This window comes from Pectinophora gossypiella, chromosome 20, assembly GCF_024362695.1.
Source record: "Pectinophora gossypiella chromosome 20, ilPecGoss1.1, whole genome shotgun sequence".
Lineage (NCBI taxonomy): Eukaryota > Metazoa > Arthropoda > Insecta > Lepidoptera > Gelechiidae > Pectinophora > Pectinophora gossypiella.
The window spans coordinates 6384347-6403230 of NC_065423.1; the positions used below are offsets into that span (position 1 = coordinate 6384347).

Sequence of the window (18884 nt, forward strand, 5' to 3'; positions counted from 1 at the left end):
TTGGTAGTCATCATTTGAATTGTATGTGTTTTGTTCACATATTTATAACTTAAAACACCATTGTCCATCATTAATATGACACTTATTAAACGATTAAACGACCGGAATATACATAGTAATATTTGGGAAATTATTAACGACACATCATTTCTCCTGTTGCCGAACAAGTTCATATTTATAGGTTAATAGAAATCAATGGATCGATTCAATGTAGCCGGTTTATATTTATGTACTTACTTATAAATTATAAATATAAATGTGTGATGTGTGTGTATGTGTGTGTGTGTGCTGCTTCTCTTCCCGGGCATGTCGTAAAAACCGACAGAGGGATTGTGTCCTCTAACATGATGGACTAATGTTATGGGCGATCCCTTATCACCATAAGGTTCAACATATCCATCTTTGGACTTCGTATCAACAGTGGCTGCAAGTTGTCTTTGATTACTTGTGGCTCTGCCCACCCCATTAGGGATTACGGGCGTGAGTTTATGTATGTATGTATAAATGTGAATGTTTGTGTGTGTGTCTGTTTGTTTGTCCGTCTTTCACGGCAAAACGGAGCGATGAATTGACGTGATTTTTTAAGTGGGGATAGTTGAAGGCATGGAGAGTGACATAGGCTAGTTTTTGTCTCTTTATCACCCCCCCCCCCACTTTCCAAAAATGGGGGGGTGGAATTTGTATGGAGCATTCCGCGTTTTTCAAGGAAGAAAGCTAAAAATGCGCACTATTGTGACTAACAAAAAAATAGTGCATCGTTTTTTTTTGAACCCTGTCCCCAAAGAATTTTTATATGGGACTTTTCCAATGTTCAAGGTAGAAAGATAAAAATTGGTACATTAGGAAAGGGGAACCGTATTAGGTACCCCGAATTTAACACGAGCGAAGTCGCGAGCAAAAGCTAGTGTGTAATAAAAGTAGGTACATTCTATATTCTTTGTTTTCTTTTTTAATAATATTAACCACAGACTAAAAACCTCATAACTTGAATGTTATTAGCCGTGGTATTTTTCCTGTCACTAACAGCAACTATAATACTACTGATAAACTTCCTCAAACTCAAACCGGATTTGTATTGTTAGTTATAAAAATATCCAGTTATTCAGTTTTTTTTTTACTGCGGTCATCTTGTTTTATTCTTAATATGTGTGAAAAATCGTTCATAACCCTAACAGGTCGAGCAGTGCTCAGAGTGTTTTGATTGTTTCTGGTTCATAAAAGATATAAAGGATATCCCTAATTTAAGATATGTTAATCAGATCATCACCCGAAAATAGAATTTTGCCCAGCGGGGCTAATATGCGCAACGTGATAAATTTTGTCACTCATTTTATCGATTCTGACGATATAACTGTCGTTTTGTCGATTGCTGCTAATATGTAAACCCAAATAAGTCATGTCGTTCTGTCAAAATACGAACAAAATCACGTGTCACGCATGTCAGGGAAAAAACAAACATATCGATTTCGACAAAATTTATTGAATCGATTGATAATTTTATTACGTTGCGCATTTTAGCCCTGCAGGATAACGCTTAAGCAAGACCTAAGCATAGAACGATATAACGCTACTCATAATACGTAAGCATAAGCCTTAAAAATCATAGTCATCATCACCAGCCCAATAACGTCCCCACTGCTGGGGCACGGGCCTTCCCTATGGCTGGATAGGGAGATCGGGCCTTAAACCACCACGCGAGCCCAGTACGGATTGGTGGTTATTACGACTGCTAATGCAGCCGGGACCAACGGCTTAACGTGCCTTCCGAAGCACGGAGGAGCTCGAGATGAAAACTTTTTTTTTGTGGTTACCCATCCTATGACCGGCCTTTGCGAAAGTTGTTTAACTTCAACAATCGCAGACCGAGCGCGTTTACCGCTGCGCCACCGAGCTCCTCAAAATCATAGTATTTCATAGTTACTAATTGTATGATATAATCACTACATTTAGTTTAAAACTCATACAATTCGATTCGCGTTTGTTTTCGATGACAAAAGTAACAAAAGATCCATTACTAGTCGCGAAAAATCGTGACAATCTGTTGTTTGCGGACGAAGAATACCTTATTACAAGGGGACTAGAACTAAATTACTTTAAACTAAGCGAATTAATTGCAGTTTCAAAGTATGACTGTATGACGTCATCGGATAGTTTACACAGTTGGTAGTGTTTGGTTAGGTGTGGTCGGCACAAGTATACCTTTTAACGATTTTAGCGTATATAAAGTGTATATATACTCACAAATTATGAAGTTGTATTTACGTTTGTAGATGTATACTTTTCACATTTGATGAATACACGCGCCTGTGTCAAACAAGTCTATATTATTATTAGTTTTTCAGTTTCCGTAGTGAATAAGGTTATTTGCGCATGACGGACACTAGGCGCCGGAAGGAATCCGGCTAAATACAAATGTATAAAAATTTGAAAATCTGTTGATTCCAACGCACGTTTTAAACACCATCGAGATGCAATGAAAGGTGTCTTTAAAAAGAGAAGAATTCAAATTTACTAAAAGAGTTTTCTAATCTGTTTCATCCGGTGTTCATATCACTGCGCTTCAGTGTATCTACCTAGATGGAGAGCGCTTTGAACCGAGAGAAAAAAGTATTTTATTTGCTGCGGAATCCTATCTCTGGCATGAGTATACTCAGCATAAATATCCCTATACCTACATACTGTAAGTATAAGTTAGGTAAAAGTTACTACCTTAAATAAAGATGATCAAGTCGGCGAGATAAGTACAAAAAGCTTTCATAAAAAAGTAAATATAACAAAAAGTTTTGTTTTCCTTTTTCTGTATCTATCATATTTCGCTCCTCGTGTTCAGATATTCACGTGGGCACGAAAATATACAGGCAGTGTGCATTGCACATTGGAATCTATTTCCAATGAAGACATCTTTTCTATTTGCGTCTATAGAAAATTGGATTTGCCATAGCTCTGTTTTGTACTTGTATTTGTTCGATGTGTGTTATAAATAAGTGTGATAATTGATTTAAATGCCCGGAATGTGCAATTGTTTAGTTTACTAGGTCACAGATAAATTATGAAATTCTGATTATTAAATGTCTTTATGATCTAAAGGTGACAAGAAACTTGGAAGTGCGACATTTTGTCACCTCTTTCTATGACGTCACAGGTTGCTTTTTCATACAAATTCCACAGTAATTTTGTGTTTTGACGTTTAGTAAAAAAGTAACTGATTTGATATTGTAGCTGTGTAATTATGAGTCTGTCGTGAATGTCCGTTCGAAATTAAAATGCCATTTAAAGTGTTGCAAAAACCGGAAAAGCCTACTTCCTTAGGTTACTACTACTTTCTATCAATGAAAATTCATAAATTATAACGGATTCTGAAGCAAAACTCCGTTGCTACCGTACAAATAGTTCTACGGCCACTTCTATTGCATATTATAAAGTAACATATCGTCGCCTATCGTCGTCGATATAGTGAAAATTAAAAAATCACATTCGGATATGGTTTTTGTTAACAATTCCTCGCAACAGACAAGCTAGTTTCAATTCAGGTAAATGTTTGTTTGTGGTCACAATTTTTACCCGGATGGAAACTAATTGAAAAGGTCGAGATTTTCTTGAAAAAGGTTCTTGAGGTACCAACCTCATCAACCGCGTCTCGTCATTCACAAGTCGTGAATGATCGTGTGGGTTGTGAATCACAACCCACACGATAGAAGAAAAAAATGACTATAAGTAGAATGTGATTTTTTAAAAAGGCGCTTACTTGGTTTTCAGTGTCAGCCCACGATATGTAATGCACCTTAGATTTTTTATTTGTCCTTCATCGGACTGTATTTAGTCGTCACATGAGACATGTGCGGGGTAAGACAATAACAACCCTAACACCAGGGATGATGTGGTCGGTCATTGATCTCACAACATAAACGAGATAAGACCGGACTGGTTACGTGGAAATCCATCAAATGTCAAGACGGTTCGAGTAATATGTCAAGGCGACAACTCTTAAGTAGGGATCACCCGGGCTTCGTTAGTTTTAATTAAATCGTTTGAACGAAAGAACGTTGGGGATTTAAAAGATGAAGTAATATAATTAAAACACATAATAACGGGTTCTTACCGCGTTCAAAGCAGGGATATGAGACTCCCGATATTTCGACACTGTTTATTTCGACGTTGCAAGTGCCATGACCACGGGATGATCCATTATGTGTTTTAATTATGATAATAACCGCGTAAACTTAAAACAATGTATGAAGTTAATATTCCGTTTAGAATAATGGATGCATTTTGTTTACACCTTGCCTTTCGGTGGGATTACTATAAAGCTGAGATTTTTGGTATAGCTGCGACGGTCGCGTCAGTTTGACCGTGGAAAACGAATAGTTTGACGTATCTAATAATAAATTAGTATGCCCCTAATTAGAATGCCCTTTTAAAATCTAAACCCCATTGTCTAACTATTGTGTCTGAAGATCTCGGCCTTAAAGTTAGTTAGGTTAAGTAAACTATCGTAATGCAATAAAATATACATTTTCGGGCACTCTTGTTTATTGCCTTTTCTTGTTTATTGATTTAAAGAAAGATCTGCAAAATATCAACAACTGTTTTATACAACACAACAATACTAAGTTAAATACAAACTAAATAGTTCCAAATTCAGATGAATTTCATGAATAATGTGTAACATAATAATTATGGTAAGAAAAGTGATGACGTCATTGTCATTACTCATAGCAGGCGAGAAGCAGTTTGTCTTGAAGTTGTCAGGATTGTCAGAACATTTGTCTGGTCCTCGTCTGGTCTGTGTCTATTATTCTATTAGAGCTATTTACAACTTTAAGCAAGACGACACAGGCGAATTTTCTCATAACGTTTGTTAGGTATGGCGCCTGGGGCAGACAAGACAAACATTACATTAATTTAGGTCTGGTGTGAACTGGCGCCTTATAGTCTACCTACGTTATTAATTCTTTTATTTTTCGAAGAAGATTCTGTATGAGAAATAGGTTAGATAGGAGAGCATTGTTTCCATTTATGTTCGGAGGCTTACAATTATTCTAAAACATTATACACTTCTCATCAAAAAATCAAAACAAGAAAGCTCGCTAGTTTAATTATGTTCCATAAATATACATGCGAGTGGGGCGGAAGGCAAAAGGGAAACCACTGCCCTATTTTCCCCTAGAAAAGTAGCATGGAGAGCTACGCCGACAAGAGCGTGGCTCTTAACTGAGTGATGATGATTACCCGCAAGTACTATAAGTTTTATAAATTTACTATCTTAATTAACACAAGTTTAATAAAATTGGATTAAACTTGTGTTTTGTTGAACATAAGTTCAAAAATTTTTAGATTTATATTTATGTATACATTATTGGCGTCGTAAAGTCGACTACTAACTAAGCTGCTTATATAAATAATAAAATTATATAGGAACTGGGAACAACAGCTTTTTATATAAAGTATGTACATAACGTAGATATTCGCGTGTATAGTCGCTAACTTGGCTGCCGCTTTAATAGGTCTATGTAAAGTCATGTCATCTTAGTTAAGTCTAATTATACGATGTGCGCAAGTAAATTGTAAGCCAGTTAACATGAACTAAGTACTTTACATCAATGACTTTATCAAGTAGGTAGAGATTTTACATTGTATTTGTTAATTATATTTTGAACACCTTTTGAAGTAATTCCTAGACTTTTTTGATTAAGTTCTAAGTATCGTAATAGCTTGTATGTAGAATTTTGAACATCCCGTCAACATCCGTCAAACAACCTGACTGATTGATAGTAAAACGTAACTTTACGCTTATTGCTTATATTAATGAAACTATAATTGTACTTATCGCGTTTTTATACTAAACAAGTCTGATCGACCTCTAATAGACAATAATAACATAAACTTGACATTGGATGTCGTAATGACACTCACGGCACGGCCGTTGGTTTCTTTTTTTTCTAAATAATTTGTTTGCGTTCGAATACAATGCCGACTGATGCGATGATAACTTAGGATAAAGTATCTAAAACTTTTTTCAATTACATATTTGCCAAGCAAATACCTATTCTCTCCAACCTAACTGAAGGTTTGTGAAACTGCAGCCCTCGGCAACACAAACTGCCGTAGGCTATTTCAGTCCTTTGCTTTTCGCATTAAGAAACTTACCTACTATTGTTCTATAAATTACTACGCAATGGTATATTTGCGGAGCTCGGTGGCGCAGCGGTAAACGCGCTCGGTCTGCTATTGTTGAAGTTAAGCAACTTTCGCAAAGGCCGGTCATAGGATGGGTGACCACAAAAAAAAATCATCTCGAGCTCCTCCGTGCTTCGGAAGGCACGTTAAGCCGTTGGTCCCGGCTGCATTAGCAGTCGTTAATAACTACCAATCCGCACTGGGCCCGCGTGGTGGTTTAAGGCCCGATCTCCCTATCCATCCATAGGGAAGGCCCGTGCCCCAGCAGTGGGGACGTTAATGGGCTGGTGATGATGATGATGATGATGGTATATTTGCAAAGGCTATCTAACATGAAACACGTGTATATATCTCGCTCCTCTGACCTTTTATGAGGTCGGATGTCATTTTTTTTTACGTTAATGTAGATTTTCCTCGGATGGCTTTCGCTATTTGGCCGTATCAAGTAGCTGATGTAGCAAATGTACGTATAGGCAGATGACGTATACTCGTATAGTTGACTCAACAAACCGTAACATAGAGGTCCGAATTACGGCCGACCTCTAAAACGTTATAGGTAAACTTGATACTTATGACATCACAACTATTTACAACAGTTGGAACTGACGTTCGCGTTGTCATAATACATACATAAACTCACGCCCGTAACCCCTAATGTGGTGGGCAGCGCCACAAGTAACAAAAAGACAACTTTCAGCCACTGTTGATAAGAAGTCCTAAGATGAATATGATGAACCTTATGATGACAAGGGTTCAGCTTATCGTCCATAACAATTGTCATAATATTTACTTACTCGTAACACTGTTCGGACCTTGCTCGTGGTCTTTAAGGTGCTTGAGTTCTGCCGTAAAGATTATTTAAAGATTACTTAACACTAATATGTCTTACTTCTGCTAATAGATATGGAAAACGGAAGTTTTTTTTAGTATTTGTCCGCAACTGGCTGATGTAATCTTATATACTAACATTGTATGAGTAGTTACGTTATGATAGGGTTACTTGCAGAGGTCTATAAGAGCTTTGCTGTCACAAAAGCTTATATAGAAATATATTCGTAGGTTGTATCATCAGTCATTGCTAAGCTAACGTTCTCTATGACGTAATAAAGGTATTAATAGACTATGGTTTCTTTTAGGCTTCTGACTGGCGTTCTTAAAATACCTATTTTTAGCCAAATATACTGCCTTGGCTTGTTGTAGGTCAGAACGACTTCAAAAGAACATGAACTTGACACTATAATCTCCTTAGTTCTCTCAATGGCATGACGTAACGACGTACTCTCTCAATCTACACTTTTTTCCTGCATTTTACATTTTTTTAAATATATTACAGGATTCTAATGAGGATAAAATCTGCCTATTTCCCCCATCAGGTGGCGCTACTGTTGAGTGCTCTTAAATTTTGACATTTCCCCATATTAATAAGCACAAATAATCGAATACCATTAATACGAAGTCGTAAGATTGGTATGACGCTAACATAAAACTCGGTGAGGTGTGGGTACTTAGTTCATCTTACTTCTGACTGCCCCAATTGTGATATAGTCGTGAGCTTATGTAAGATTGATATGTTGAACAGTATCGCCAATATTTTGGTCCATTCCATTATGTTGATGCCTAACCGACCTCAAAGTAACGTAAGCTCTACACTACACCAGAGTTCTTTCGGTTTAGTAATGTGGCGCGACTTGAGTTCCTTCTCTAGCATCTCGAGTTCTATTGTTCTAAAAATACGCGACGGCAAGGTCCTACTGGAGTTCTTGTGCAACCGTCCAATGGAAGCTATTTCCGACGAGCTTGGAATGCTTCATAATTAAATTATAATGTGTTTTGATTAATCAATGTTTAGAAAAAGAAACAACTTAGTTAAACTCGATTAAAACGTCTCTTTCTATCTTTCTTTAAAGAAAGATACCGTGTAGATAATATTTACTAAGACTTTTGATATAATTATATCGTCAGAAATCTTGCATAATCTTCAGAAAGTTGTGCAGTCAAAAAAACTGAGTAAATCATGAATTACCATAAGATACTCACAATTTTAAGTCAATATATTTGTACTATCATATTATTAAATTTACCTCACACACTGTCAATTACTACAGAACACGATAAAATAGGGTCGTTTCCAACTAGTCAAATCAATTACTTGAAATTATTATAGAATTTGTATGAAAAAGCAACCTGTGACGTCATACAAAAACGTGACAAAATGTCGCATTTATCTTAGCGTTAAATTTTTCTTTATTAAAATAGAAAAAATGAATACGTTTTTGACACCGTTATATCTGTTTTCTTTGCCTGTCTTTTTTTTTTTTCGTTTTTCGAAGGCAAGAGGGAAATCACTGCCCTATTTTTCCCCAAAAAATAGCATGGAGAAAGCTACACCGACAAGAGCGTGGCTCTTAAATTAGTGATGAGACCTGTCTTTATGTAGTAATCAGAAGTTAATAATTTATCTTTGACCTAGGAAACTATCCAATTAAAGGCAACCCACCAATGCCCTTTTATTAACCCTTCGATATTCCAATCAGAAACACTTAAACATAATCTTGACCTATGACGTCAGGTCACCTTGTTTCAATGCGTCCTTGTTATTAGATGAAGATAATTGATTAACCAAGCTACCTACCACAGTATCTACACACTTTCTTCCCTGGAGAATTCGGCTATATAGACTACGCAATCTTACTCAGTAAGCGATATCTCGTTAGAGGCTACCTTTAGGGTTCTATTGTGATATTTATAATCCATTTTCGTTATAAATGTGTAATAAGTATAACAAATTGAAACTGTACCTTATAAGACTATATTCGTAAGGAAACCCACATTTCCGAGAAATGCATTTTCGGAGTTATGTGACCTAACCTGTATTGGGCTCGTTTTCCCTTCGCTGATTGGAAGGTCAGACAGGCAGTCGCTTCTGTGAAAAACCGGACCTGCCAAATCTTCAGGTTAGGTAAGCGGACCCTGTGGAAAACGGGATAATGCTAGGGTGATGATCTAGCATCAACCCGTATTCTTAGGAAACTTTTAGTCGACTACATAACAAAATGAAATAACATTACATCACGCCTGTAACCCTGAAGGGGCATTCTGGAAACCACGTGATATCTATTATCTATAATCCAAACATGAATTCAATCTCATAAAGCCGAATTCAGTGGTAAAACATGTTCCAATACCAAATAAGCTTTCACAATAAGCCTTTTACTTGTCCTGAAAGAAACTGCGTGTCGCGTTCCAACCCCTCCGGGTAATGAAGGAAACACTGCTTCATAATAAATAGATGTATACCTATTGTAAATATGCTGTTCGCTTATGCCTACGGCCTACCGTTTTTACTAGACGCCCGCGATTCTTTTTTTTAGACCCTGTTACGGTCGTGGGCGGTTGACGGATTTCCCCGAAAATTCTATTATACGAGCTATTTTTATTGAACAAGCTTTTCAATGGATATTTTCTATTCAGTGAATATGTATATGTATAATTCGGTTGTTTACATAGACGTCGTATAACAAATAGGCAACCAATCAATCAATATAAGGTTACAGTTCGGACGCTTTTTTAGAATAACTCCTTAACGAATATGAGTCTATTTATTAATAGGATGTCAGTAGTTGCTTACTAGGAATCTTTATATACTGGATAGCCTGCTAACAGGGCCGTTATCAACAAAATAATTCTTAATCAGTCATAGTCACGGAAATTATTCATTTACTATGGGATTGATTGCTATTACAATTATATAAGCTCACGTCTATATCCCCAATTGGGGTAGAGAAGTACAGTAGTTTAACCGAGCGTTATTAGACCATGATGCTAGGCAGGATAAGTAAGATAATAAATAGTCTTAAACTCCGTGCCTAAACAGATTCCGCATTATAAGTTTAAAGTCTCAAAGCTTTACATCTAATTTACTTAAAGACTGTCGAATCTTTATATATTTTACCCAAATAAAATCCAAACGGCTGGCGTGAAGATAAGTATTAAGTATAAAAAGAGTGTTGTTTCAATGTTTATTTATTAAGATTATATACAATTTGAACAGTAGGTTGCTAAGATAAGATTGTGTAGAGGTATGGTGCCAACACAAAACTGTGGTGTACGGCTGATGATGATGATATACAATTTATTAATTTCGAATTAACATTATTATTACTCTAAACGTTTGTCCACTATTTGGGGGTTAAAAACACCACAACGAAGCAATTCATCTAAAGAAGCAATATTGCTATTTGACATTTGGTTGCATTGCGGATTTACTTTTATATGCGTAAATTGTGTGTTGCAAAATATCGATCGAGTTGATTTAAATAGCTATTGCATTACTTACATTACATATACCTATGGTAGCATTGTTGAGATAAGTTAAGTATGTAATAGTTCTGTAATGACACCAAATTAAGAAGTACAATTGAAGTTAATACACATTTTAAAGAATAAAAGCTATTAACCGTAGCAAAGGGTTATGTAGAGTTGGATGTGAGTTATAAATATTACGATTTTACAAAATTCTTCTGAAAATAATGATTCTTTTCGTTTGAAATCTACACATTGTTCACATGTAGTTTTTACTTTTTTACTTTATCGATCAAACCATAGTTTTGTGTTGGCACCATACCTCTACACAATCTTATCTTAGCAACCTATTGTTCAACATTGCAGACCATACATTAGCACACATGGTAAAATTAGCCGACATACAAATAACTATCGAGTCACTAATTCGCGTTTCTATTTTTAGTCAACACATGCGTACGTACGTATACACAAATCACAAAACTAAAACGCGTGCATTTACGTTAGCTGATGACGCCAAATTGCTCAGGTGAGGAATACGTAAAAGAAATTTACATAAACATAGTTTGGGATATAGTCATATTGATTGTAGGGCTGCCAGTTGATGTTTTGCTTACCAGCTGTAGTTATAACACACCCCGGACACTTCGTACTAACAACCTCGTTTTACACAGACAGCACACACTGACGTTTCGTATACGCGCATCTGTATGTGTGACGTCTGACACCATACGATTCAAGTCTAAACTATGTTCCGACGGGAGGTGAGGTTAACCTAGCTCAGGCGCTGGTGGGGAGCGGAGCGTTTCCGTTCTATACGTAGTATTATTCCTTATTCTATTCTATGGTTATAGGCAAAATCTTAATACGCAGGCTCTGTTGCACCCTAGTCAAATGAGATAGGTACCTACTTTTTACGAAACGTCAAAACGCAAACTTTGTATGGGAATACTGTGCTAACTAATTCGTATACAATGTGCTAACTGGCAAATGAAATGACACGTTACACGCCTTTTCGATTTAAAAATGTAATTTATAAAAGAAGTAATGTAGTGAGATAATACATTACAGCAAACGTAGAAATTATTGTAGCTGACCTGAATAATGTATAATCATGCTATAGTATAGTGTATACACATTGAAATACAATGTATATGCAACAACAGCTGATGATCGTCTGACGAGTTTACGAAGCGCGTGTAACCAAGAGAAATGCCGGTTAGAATTCTTACGTAAATACAAATAAAGTTCAAAACTATTTTCTACTAGTCTGGTGACGCACCATTTTCCTTCCGTTTGCCCATTGTGAAAAAGACGTAAAAGTTTATTTTGACTTTTATTACGTACGACTTAAATACATTTTTAGATGTTGTTTACTTTATAATGCGTCGTAGCATAGATGTGCTTGCTGATTACAATCAATACACTAAGTTAAGATACTGACGTCGGCGGGGTCTTGTGGCCATTTAGTAGTGACATATAAACATATCAACCGTAGGATAGGTAACGAAGCCATCGCATATAATTGTTCACGTGTTGGTAATGGATACGTAGACGACTCGTAGATGTCACTGTAATCTAGTAATCATTTCAATCGTGTATTTAAGTGGTATAAAAGTAATTTGATGTAACGTACTGATATATTTTTGCGGTGCAGTCCAAACGATGGCCCAACGTTCATCATCATGCAGACATACTGATAACGTAAACCACCCTTTAGCCCCCGTAGCATGCTGCACGCATATCGCGCGCGATGCGATATTATAAACGAACCTAATTGGTTACGCGATAAATGAACCACTTCTATTGATTCAAATAACGCGCGAAGTGCGGGCTCCGTGTTAAGGCTGCTGGGCCGCAACAATATATTGTATGTCGTCGATACGCTTCGATTGATGTAAAATACAGGCGCATATAAATAACTCAGATATAATATTCCAGGTGGGAAATACTCTTCGGGGCAGTACACATACAAGATCTACCACCTGGCGTCGAAGGTGCCGGCGTTCATCAGACTGCTCGCTCCCAAGGGCTCGCTGGAAGTGCACGAGGAGGCCTGGAACGCGTACCCTTACTGCCGGACCGTTCTCACGGTATGTAGTGGACTGTAGTCTTGTAGCGTGCCAGGCGTGACATCCTACTGTCAGATAAAATCGATCGACCTAATCTCGACTGCCACATCACTATGCTAATGAACGTCACAACACTGGCGTCCGAATTTCGATAGATCTAATTCGTACCACGCATTGAAACTGTTGTAAAATAATATCTATTAAATATAAACACTAATTGTACTGCGTGACATCCTATTGTCAGATAGAAAAGAATCTATCGACCTAATCTCGACATCACTGTGCTAATGAACGTCACAACACTGGCTTCCGAACTTTGACAGATCTAATTTGAACCGCGCATTGAAGCTATTGTAAAATGTACATACATAAATGCCTATATACGTCCCACTGCTGGGCACAGGCCTCCCCTGAATCAACCGCCTGTATTTTTGTAAAATGTTATCTATGTATATTGAAATATAATCAATAATTGTACTGAACTAGTCGTTTTGTCTAATACTATAAACACGAAGTTTGTGACGTTGTACGGATATTTCTTAGTTGTCCCCCAAAAAACTACTCAACAGTCTTTGATGAATTACCTGTAACGCGGAGAATGCGGAGATCACAAACATTTTATTGTTAACAGACTGTTTTAGAAGTCTGACGAACATTAATGATAAAAATGGTCTAATTATGATTAGGTCAATGTCCTACACAAATAACAAGGTCGTAACTGTCGTAAGTCGAAGGAAATCGTATAATATAATTATAGTGATATTTTAATTTCAGGGATAGGTATACTTTTATATATTGTTTGTACGTATGTTCTCCATTACTCGTAAATCCTATCTCCCTGCCGTATATCGCATTGTAAGTGTTATTATAAGCTTTACTAATAGAGTTACATCTGATAAGGTCGATTACTCATCGTTGATTGAAAAAGAAATTACGCTTCTAATCTAAAGTGCAAAGGGCATATTTTGTTGTAAAAAGATTTATGCAATGTTGAAAATAAGTACTTATGCTTTTTATTTAAATTATCCTATGCTATGAATGAATGTCTGTAACAAGAACTCAACTTGGCTTGACACTTGTTAATTTTGAAAGTAAAATCTTGAAAGAGTATTCGTGTAGGGTTTTAATGCAATTCGGTGCATAAGTTCATTTTACTTATCAACTCTTTTTATTTCTAATGTTTTTTTTAAATGTGATAATCCAATTTATTCGCCTCTATCCTATTGTTCTCGTAAATTTATGTGAACATCTTCTTCGTAACATGTAGTATTTAGGTAACTACATTTCTATTTAGCAGGATAAAAAATATGTTTGTATTTTTATATTTTTTCAGAACCCCGGCTACATGAAAGAGAACTTCGTCATTTGCATAGAATCCCTCCACTTACCAGACGCGGGTGACCAATACAATGTAAGTTGGTTTTACTTTCCATTACACTTCATCAACTCCCTAGCATTATCCCGTTTTTCACAGGGTCCACTTACCTAACTTACAGATTTGACAGGTGGACTGCCTGTCTGACCTTACAACCCACGAAGGGAAAACTAGCCCAATGCAGGTTAGGTGACATACGTCCGAAAATGCATTTCTCAGGAATGAGGGTTTACCTCGCGATGTTTTCCTTCACCGCTGTGCACGTGATAATCATTTATGATCCAAACATGAATTCGATAACAAATTCGATAATCATTGGTTTAGGCCTGTGCTGGAGCGTTCAAGCGTTCTACCACCTTGGCTACCATGGCTCTTACACTTTCCATTACACTTGTTTCTCTATAATTATATTTGTACAGGTGATTGAAAGAAACTTTTATATTCAGATGTTTATTTGAGTTTTTGCATTTAGAACGAACGTTTTAATGTATCATCGCGTTATAGTGACAACCACGTACCCGCCTTTTTGAAACCTCGATTTCTTTGAATTAATTGCTATCTGGGTAAAAATTTAGACTATATTTTTGTATCTGGAGTGAATCAAGCGTTTCTATTTTGGTTAATATTTATAGTTTAACCACCATTCTTGATAACATAAGATCGCCCGCACTTTTTTGATGGTAAACATAGAGCTCTTTTTTTGACGTGACTTATTGTAGATTTGACTTTGACGACTAGACGAACTGATAGAACTACAATAAAAATATTTTGTAACAGCTAATGCAATACTGTAGCAATATTCAATTATATGGATGAATTTGATTATATACACTATAAAGACACCTGTTTGGCGTGTATGAAATGACATCACTTAATATCTAGTGCATTAAAATGTTATTTATGATACGGATTATCTTGAAAACAGTTTTAAAGATATTGTATACACTTATGGAAACAGGGAAAGTGCTTAATATTAATAATACTCAAATAACACACATAACATCAGCTCACAACTATCCCCATAGGCTAGTTTCCAATTAATCAAATCAGTTACTTTTTACTAAACATCAAACCACGAAATGACTAAGGAAAGTGTATGAAATTGCACACTGTGACGTCAAAAAATTTTGAACAAAATTCTTAAATAAGTTAAATAAAAAAAGAAAATGTTTTTCGTTAGTTTTGGATCTGTCTTTATTTAGTAATCAGAATTTCATAATTTATATTGAACCTATTACACGACCCAATTGGGGTAGTCAAAGGTACATCGCAAGATGAACTAAGTACCCATACCCAATCTCACCGACCTTTCCGTTCCTACGCAAATGAATGTATTAAAATTGTTTAATAAAATATACCTACTTGTTAAAATATCTATTAATATTATTTTTTAGGTTCCATACTCAAGTATTAATTTCATCAAAAATAAATGGATGTTGGCTGACACGCTACTAATGCGTGTTAGCATCATTCAAAATTATCTTTTTGGGACATAACCCTAATAGCATCCCTCGTAAAAGTCATACGCCATGTGCTAAAAAGCTGATTATTTATTTCATTAATTTATTTTGTTTATTTATGTTAAATGAGACTTGATGGCCATTCAGTGTTCTATGACCCTAATTGGATTGCAATTAATGCCTGTCATTTAATGACAATGGCCCCAATTCCTGCAGACACATCCTAATTTTATTTTAATTTATACCTGTAATTTTCTTATCCGCCGAAATGGAAAGGGATAGATGATTGACAACTGTTAATTTTAAAATGAATGAATAACCCGGGCGAATAAAATAGGCATCTCGCTCGTGTGCAACCCGTTTGACGTATGCTGTCAACTTATTTTTTTCGGATTATTGGCTAATATAATGATTTATTAATGACGTCATACTTGTATGTTTCTATACAATTTCCATAGAAATTTATCGTTTTGACGTTTTGTAAAAGTATTTCGTTTGACTAGGTTGTCCTCTTTGCTTTTCTGGACATCCATATGAATATTATATACAGCAGTGAACAAACTGAAATGATGACTGGACTAACTAAAAAAGAACTTCTATCGTATGGGTTGTGAGGTGATTACTAACCCCATCATCCCTGGTGTTAGGGTTATTATTGAGCCGCCATAGGCCCCTGACATAACTCATGTAACGACTACGTACTTACATCAGTTCAATTCAATGTCTTTATTGTGCTAGATATTTAGGTCATTTACATTGCAGTTGTTATTTACATTATTAAATCGTCCTCTAAATACTACCTTTGCAGGCATACACAAGTTTTAAAATACAGATTACATGGAACTTAAATAATAAATATCAACATATTTGTCACAATTTTCGCCATTAGGTCATAAATAAACTGAGTATGTCACAGATTTCTTCGGCAATACACAAATTATGCAATTTTGGAAAATTACACAAAACAAACAAAAATTATAGGACATGTCAAAAATATAGAATAATAAGACAATTACACAAGGCAAACAAAATTATTAGATATGTCAAGAATGTAAGATAATAATAATAACATTTCATTTATATTGTAGGAATTCATGCAAACTATAAAAACACATTTCAGTAAGAAGTAACCGGGACCAACGGCTTAACGTGCCTTCCGAAGCACGGATTATCTTACTTTTTGGGCAATCAGGTGATCAGCCTGTAATGTCCTAACCAGACTAGGGATCACAAAGTGATTTTTGTGATTTGTCCCCACCGGCACTCGAACCCGAGACCTCCGGGATCGAAAAAAAATGATGAAAATGTTTTTAGCCTGGTAGATTAGCGCGGTAAGGACCTTACAGCTGTCTGGTGCCCTGTAATTGAAGTGTGATATACATATATCTATCTTCGTCGATAATAACACACTATCATATTCGCACCAAGTCTCATAGATAACGTAATTATAGGAAATACAATAAGTGTAGATGATATAGCAAAGTGTGGTGTCGCGGCCTTGCCGTCGTATCTATAGATAGCGGTACACATTCAATCTAATTTAGTAATCTTTATGTAATTTTGATATGATAAACAAGTGGGTGCCGTAGGGTCTTAGGCGGAGATAAGATAACCATTATATCACTGGAAATATTATGGGTCAGGTTCAAGCATAGGTGTCATTGTGGTTCAGTGGTTCACCGGCTTGCTTTTCACACGGGGAGCGCCGGTTGGAATCCCGGTACTGGACTTGCACCAATGAGAGTACAGTTCATTAACACAGTTGGATCGACCATTATGGACGTGATATGGCTCACCAAGTCACCACCTATCACCTTTGTCTAACAGAAACCTCGGTGTGGTGTTGGTACTTAGTTCATCTTGCTATGGAAGTACCTCTGACTCCCCCAATTGGGATATAGTCGGGAGCTTGTGTTATGTTATGTCAAGCATAGAACAAGAAGTAAGTTGGGTATTTTCGTGGAACTGGAAAGTTAGTGTATCGCATCTGTGCGTGCCCGATACACGTTGTCGCTAAGAACCTTGAAAATGGACTTAAGGTTCGAACCCTTCTTGTACCGCATCTGTGGATATTGAGGACACTCCATTAAAAAATCTCTTCCTTACAATGTAATGCCTTACCGCGTAAGTGCGAGATACAGTCCGCGCGCGCTCTCCCCTTACTCCTTCGCAGTTTACGGCCACTTAGACTAAAAATGAATGAAATCAATGAATGTAGAACGGAAGAGGCGAGTCACAGGGACTGTAACCTGGAACTTGACAGACAGGAGTCCTAGTACGGCTTTGAAATAGACTACTCTGGGCGCCGTCAGACAGTACTGTGCGGCGGGTCAGACGGCAAGAGGGCCCTATTTTTTTCTAAAAAGCAGCATGGAGAATGCTACCGACAAGAGCGTGGCTCATAAATTAGTGATGAGGCTATACTAAGACCCAGAGGGGCGACGTAAATCCAGCATCAGCGCCCGATACGAATTGGCGCGAGGCGGAGGGTTACTGTTCTACATGTAGTTTAATTCTGTATTCTACGATTGAGGTTAAGAAAGAATTTTGGAGCTGGGTTTTGACAGTAATGACCGGAAGTATTTAAAGTATGTCCCGTGTCCTAACCTGGTCTAACCCTTGCAAATCACTGAGTAACACTGAAACTACCGTATAATTAACATGCCATTCGCTTGTCACGCACTCTACCACTAGTACAACCACGGACTATAATAATAATGATAAGCGTCGCACATTCTAGTCGCGTGCGCAGAAAAAACGAAGTATCGATTCCCATTCAACTGTCAGTTACACAATAACGCGTTTATTTCCATAGATTGACTTATTTAATGATTTTCCTATCATTAACACGGACTGCAATTTGCATAATATTTTTCACACAAAATAGAATAAAAAGTAAAGCGCACATTCATTGTAAGATTTAGGATTCTGTGGGTCCAAGAAAAGTTGGTAACTCATACACTTTAGAATTTACTAAAATTCACTTTTGAAGTAATTGCACAAATTGAATTGGTAGGTATGAAGTGAACTTTTGTAAATGTCCTGGCTTCGTATTTTAAATCGTTCGCCCCCAATTCACGTGCGAAAATATATACTTGTCTCATCTTGCTAATGACAAGTTCTAATGTGCTACGTGAAATGGGTATATACTTACACATACGAATTGAAGAATGTTTTAAAAATAGGGCTATTGGGTTCATTATTAGTTATACGCATAAGTGGATCTTTGATCACCAGTTCACCATTTAAAACAGCCTATGCAAACTGTTACTCTACTGATTTAAACTACTCCCTGTAGCTATATCTACAGTACCAAGGTTTCGCCACTTTATAGATAATCATGTAAATAACAAACGCTGCACGGGTGCACACGACTTATCCTTATCATTCGACTGGTGATAAGCCCAACTGGTGGTGCACTTGTCTATTAATATGCTGGCAGAGTTGTCTTTGTGTTGTTTGAAATATAAGAAATCTATTTTAGTAATATTTAAAGGT

At 36.6% G+C, this 18884-nt stretch overlaps 2 protein-coding genes across 3 annotated transcripts in view; one reads left to right on the forward strand and one right to left on the reverse strand.

Moving 5' to 3' along the window:
- The window catches only part of LOC126376000 (glucose dehydrogenase [FAD, quinone]-like), a 142887-nt gene that overhangs the window by 61881 nt on the left and 62122 nt on the right, over window positions 1–18884 (reverse strand). The gene's annotated exons all lie outside the window — the stretch shown is intronic.
- LOC126376048 (phosphatidylinositol transfer protein alpha isoform) overlaps window positions 1–18884 on the forward strand; it is a 43664-nt gene that overhangs the window by 18271 nt on the left and 6509 nt on the right. For both annotated transcript variants that reach the window (XM_050023212.1, XM_050023211.1), the window contains exons 4-5: window positions 12421–12572; window positions 13885–13962. In XM_050023212.1, the coding sequence (XP_049879169.1) occupies window positions 12421–12572; window positions 13885–13962 (230 nt within the window). The remainder of the gene's footprint in view (window positions 1–12420; window positions 12573–13884; window positions 13963–18884) is intronic.